The sequence below is a fragment of the Triticum dicoccoides genome, chromosome 2B (assembly GCF_002162155.2).
Source record: "Triticum dicoccoides isolate Atlit2015 ecotype Zavitan chromosome 2B, WEW_v2.0, whole genome shotgun sequence".
In the NCBI taxonomy this organism is placed as follows: Eukaryota; Viridiplantae; Streptophyta; class Magnoliopsida; order Poales; family Poaceae; genus Triticum; species Triticum dicoccoides.
Genome location: NC_041383.1, coordinates 808,940,836 through 808,945,479, shown reverse-complemented (window position 1 = coordinate 808,945,479; position 4,644 = coordinate 808,940,836). Strand labels below are relative to the sequence as shown.

At 41.3% G+C, this 4,644-nt stretch overlaps 1 protein-coding gene across 1 annotated transcript; it reads right to left on the bottom strand.

Annotated features, from left to right (window-relative positions):
• Positions 1-2,957: 2,957 nt before the first annotated feature.
• On the bottom strand, positions 2,958-3,746 carry LOC119368932. The gene has a single exon (XM_037634039.1). The coding sequence runs from the start codon at positions 3,581-3,583 to the stop codon at positions 3,212-3,214; it is 372 nt and encodes a 123-aa protein (XP_037489936.1). The 5' UTR covers positions 3,584-3,746; the 3' UTR covers positions 2,958-3,211.
• Between the last annotated feature and the right edge of the window lie 898 nt (positions 3,747-4,644).

The window sequence follows — 4,644 nt, the reverse complement described above, 5'->3', positions numbered from 1 at the left end:
TATTAATATTAGTTAATTAACTGTGATGAAGAAAAATATTGGTACTAGTAAATATCCCAAGAAAAGCGTGAGTTAGTTTTCACCGCATGATTTAGCCCAGATTTGACGTACCCCAGGGACGCTATACTCAAACTAATTCCTTTCTAGCAAACAAAATGGGTAACAGAGACAGACATGGCGACACAGTTGCTTCTGACATACAGTAGTTACTACCTATACTAAATAGAATGGCTTAGCACAGTAAGTTACTATGTTCTTTATAATTTTGTTTTTCGATGAGTTGTTTCCAATTTTTTAATAATTTTCTGCGTTACTTTTGTTGCTCATTGTTAACAAAATCAGAGATTCATTCTTCTCTTGAAAGTTAAAACTAATGGTCTTTTACCTAAAAGAAACAATTTATCATTTGAGATGAAATTTTATGTTTTCTATAGGAGCAAGGGGATGAGTACATTGTGCCTATATCGAAATTGTAATTTGTTACATGCAAGCTGTTTGCAAACCTCGCAATACAAAATAGTTGTTTGCAAGATATCTTAGCGTGGCATGTGCAATTCATGTCGCGCTCATGTCAGCCGTCGCGGCAAAGCGCGCATATCTTATACCTTTCTTATATTTACTAATTGGAGGCACCATTCATGATCTCTCATTAATCCACATCATCAAAATTAATTAAACCGTTAGATTGAAAAATTTACGATCAGGATAAAAGAAAAACTTACGTAACACAAATGATTCCGTCTTATAAAGAACACATCTGATACGACTCACGTTAGTGAAACAAAACGGAAAGCCTCATGTCAAAAAAAAAGAGGAAAGCCTCACGTAGAAATAATCAAGGAAAGCCTATTTTGAAAAAAGGAAAGGCTCCATCCGTTCCCAGAAATTAAGAAGGCCTACATTAAAAACTCCAACAATAAAGAAAGAAAAAATAGTCCAACGACAAACGGGAAAAGAATCCACGATCTGGCTGATTACCCGTACATAATAAAAAATATAAAAAAATAGTCCAACGATAAAATGGGAAAGAGTCCATCAGTATTACGCGTGGATGAAAACGTGTCTTTAGAAGTCCATGCGCTTTTACCGACAAAAAAAAGGAAAAGGAAGTCCATGCGCTTTAAATGTGAGATCCAATCCACCCCAAAGAGTCCTTCGGTTTTATGCTTGGAAGGAAACACGTGGTGTCAAAAACGAAGGAAGTGTGACCTCAAAATAAACGAAGGAAGTGAAGTTAAGAAAAAAAGGAAAGAAGGAAACATGCAAATTAACATCAACTAGCAGGTTAATGATTTTTTTATTGGAAACATAGTGATGAACTTACACATGCATGCGTAAGACAGCTAGCACTATATGGATGGATGATGTTCTCTTCACTATAAATCTGCGTAGACTATAAGTGTATTGTGCGTAAATCTATGTACGTGAATTATTTGTTCTCATTCAGAAACCACATAAGTATATATTCCAAAATTTATACCTGACATGCACATAGTGTTTTCTTAAAATACAAAGATAATAGTACAAAAAAATATATGTCTGTCAAAAATATATTTAATAATAAAATAACAAAATACAAAATGGCTAAAACGCGCGAGTGAAACAAAAATTTTCAAAAAAAAAACAAAATATTTAAACCACGCCAGTTCATCAGAAACCGACTGATTTCATAAGTTCCGACACACAGGGGATAAGTTACATACACTACACTAATCACGTCCATAAATCACACTTGAGAAGATGTACCCAAATTTGCAAATGATAAGCACATAGTTTTTTCCGAAAATATGAAGAAATTGGTATTGAAGAAATGTGAAATCTGTTTACGGATGGAATCCAATAATTAGGGGATCCTTAGACAAAACAAATGGGTAAGCCACTAAAAATACAAGGATGGATTCTAAAACTTTCCAGTTCAAGTAAAAAATTGATCTGATGAGAAAACCAGAAATATAGTTAATTATTAAAAAAAGACATATAGGCCTTCCATGCATTTAAAAGCAAACTTCAAGAAGTTCAACAATCTTCCAAACATTTAAAAGTACAAGAATTAACCGAGCCACATACCTTAGCGAGGTGTGCATCTCATCAACATGTAGAACTGATGAGCACTTGACTGGTGGGTGCAGCGAAGAGTTGGATAGGGCTATGTGTGTGTCCGAGCATGCGCATGTGTAACACACACACACATCGAGAGCACGCATGGATGGGGTTGAGAGTGATCGGCATAATGAACTACCGAGTGCTTATTTTGAAAAATATTTTAACCACATGTACGCGGGAAACATGGTTAACCAGTGAATAGTAAGTGCTAGAGAGCAAAATCATGGATGATATATGTGTAGTAGTGTTAAAAACATAGGACATCATGAGATGCATTTAGCCAGTGTTAGTTTAGGAGACTTTAGTATGTATAATGGTGTGACCATATTTTGTTATGTCACGAAGATCAATACAAAAAATTTAAAGTTGTATGATTGTCCACAATGTTTAAAGTGTAGGGCGTAGGAAATATAATATTATCTGCGCTGTGAAAATAAGTAGTAAAAATAATCAATACTTCTGATTTGGACGGGATATAAAGTAAATAATTACTTAAACATTTTATGTATAATATTATAAATTTTCGGTAATTACTAGCCCGTGCAGTAGCATGGGTTGAAGACTAGTTACTTCTAGTTCGCTTCCAAATCACACAGCACACCCGCGGAACTCCCCCACCACGTCACTCCTGAGTAACTGTGGAACCATTAGATACCAGGACCTTAGCAAGCTACGTTCTTGCCTAGGATGAGTGTGTAATCACTTGTTAGTGCACAGATTTGTCAGCTAAACATCCCATGAAACTGACTTCAAATTGCCCTTTTTTCTCCTTTTGGAAATCCAAAGTTATGTTTTCATTTTCAGCTACTACGAGCAGAACACCATTAGCTTTTTGGAGTAGTACACTACACGGTACGAGGCAGTTGGAGCTAGCGTCTCACTATCGGTTCAAAAGGCACAGATCAGGTCAAATTCAGTTCCAACTTTTTGTTTGTCCTTGCCAGTTGGACCAAGATTGGAATGCAACACTTGGAACAGATTAGACGCAAAGCTCTCACTTTTTTTATTTACTGCTGCCTGCTGGAGTGCCTACTCGCAAGTCTGAACAACCAACCAGCCACACCGAGATCAGGCTCTACCTAGTACCTACTGGCGAGCGCCTAGGCGCCTACTCGTCGTCGCCTCCGCCGCCACCGAAGAGCGCGGACCGGTAGTAGAGGAGGGCAAAGATGAGGACCAGCATCAGCGCCACGCCGACGGGGGATCCCCCGACGTGGTGCATGGCGTCGGGCGAGCCGCCAAACTCAAACACGTCGGGGGAGCGGTCGCAGGAGAGGAGGTGGATGAGGAGGAGGAGCCCCACCCGGAGGAGGAGCAGGCCCACGGGGCCGAGCAGCTCGGCGATGGCATCGGTGACCGCCTCAGCGCCGTCACTTAGGAAAAGCGGCCACCCAACCAGCAGCCCCACCACCACCGCCAACAGCAGCCCGTGCGGCGCCCCGCGCGGCCCAGCGTCGTATTGCTCGTCCGCCATTGACATCGCCTTGCTCTCTTGCTAGCTGTCCTTGTCTCGCCTGGCGACAATTGTGCGAGGCGTGGTAATGGTGTGGGTAGAGCACTCAAGCCTTTAGAGGGTTGGGAGTGTGACTTTGCGGAGATAGGCGTGTGACGCAATGGGGGACGGGCGGATCACGTCAAGGAAAGCGGTGGGTGCTGGTCACTGAAAGTGGTCCAAGGAAATTTCCTCATAAGTTCACTAGTTTATACTGTATTTGGGGAACGTCTAGGCTGCTACAGTATTTGGGTACTCCGATCCTTGCTTGCTGCTTTGAAATGTACAACGATACACAAGACTCGGCTTGGACGTGGCGAGTGGGCTTTTGGCCCGGCTCGTGGCCCGCAACGGACAGGACCGAACGGTCCTGGCCCGCTGATAAAAATGGTCGGTCCGGTCTGCAGAAACAGGCCCGAAAATAAGTCGGTCTGGTCCTGGTTTTGACCGGGCCAGCTCGATAGACCGAGATACTTGGCCCAGGCGTGCAGCCCAGCAGTGTATTTTAGACGACACTTGTAGAAAACAGGGCTTTGATTCGGCCAGAAAAGAGCATTAATCCCGGTTGCATTACGAACCGGGACTAATGTGAGCATTAGTCCCGGTTCGAACGGCTAGGGCACCGTACAGGTATTAGTCCCAGGGGTTTGAAGCATTAGTATCGGTTCATGGCACGAACAGGTACTAAAGGTCTCATTTTCAAACTCTAACACCCCCCCCCCCGCCGCCGTCCTGTGGATCGCCTTTTCAGTTTTGTAAAAAGCAAAAGAAATGATAAAAACTTTAAAAATGAAAATCCTTCGAGATGTAGTTATGTTACTACATCTACTAGTTAGGAAAATTTAAAAACTTAAATTTGGACATGTTTTGCAAAAAGTGTAGGGAAAATATAAAACAGCTATAACTTTTGCATACGATGTCAGAAAAAACGTATAATATATCAAAATATTCAGCACGAAAATCCGGATCCAATTTTGACGGCCTACGGCTTGTTTGCAAATTTTTAGAATCCTCAAATTCTAAAAGGAAAAAAAGTTATGCTCAAATTT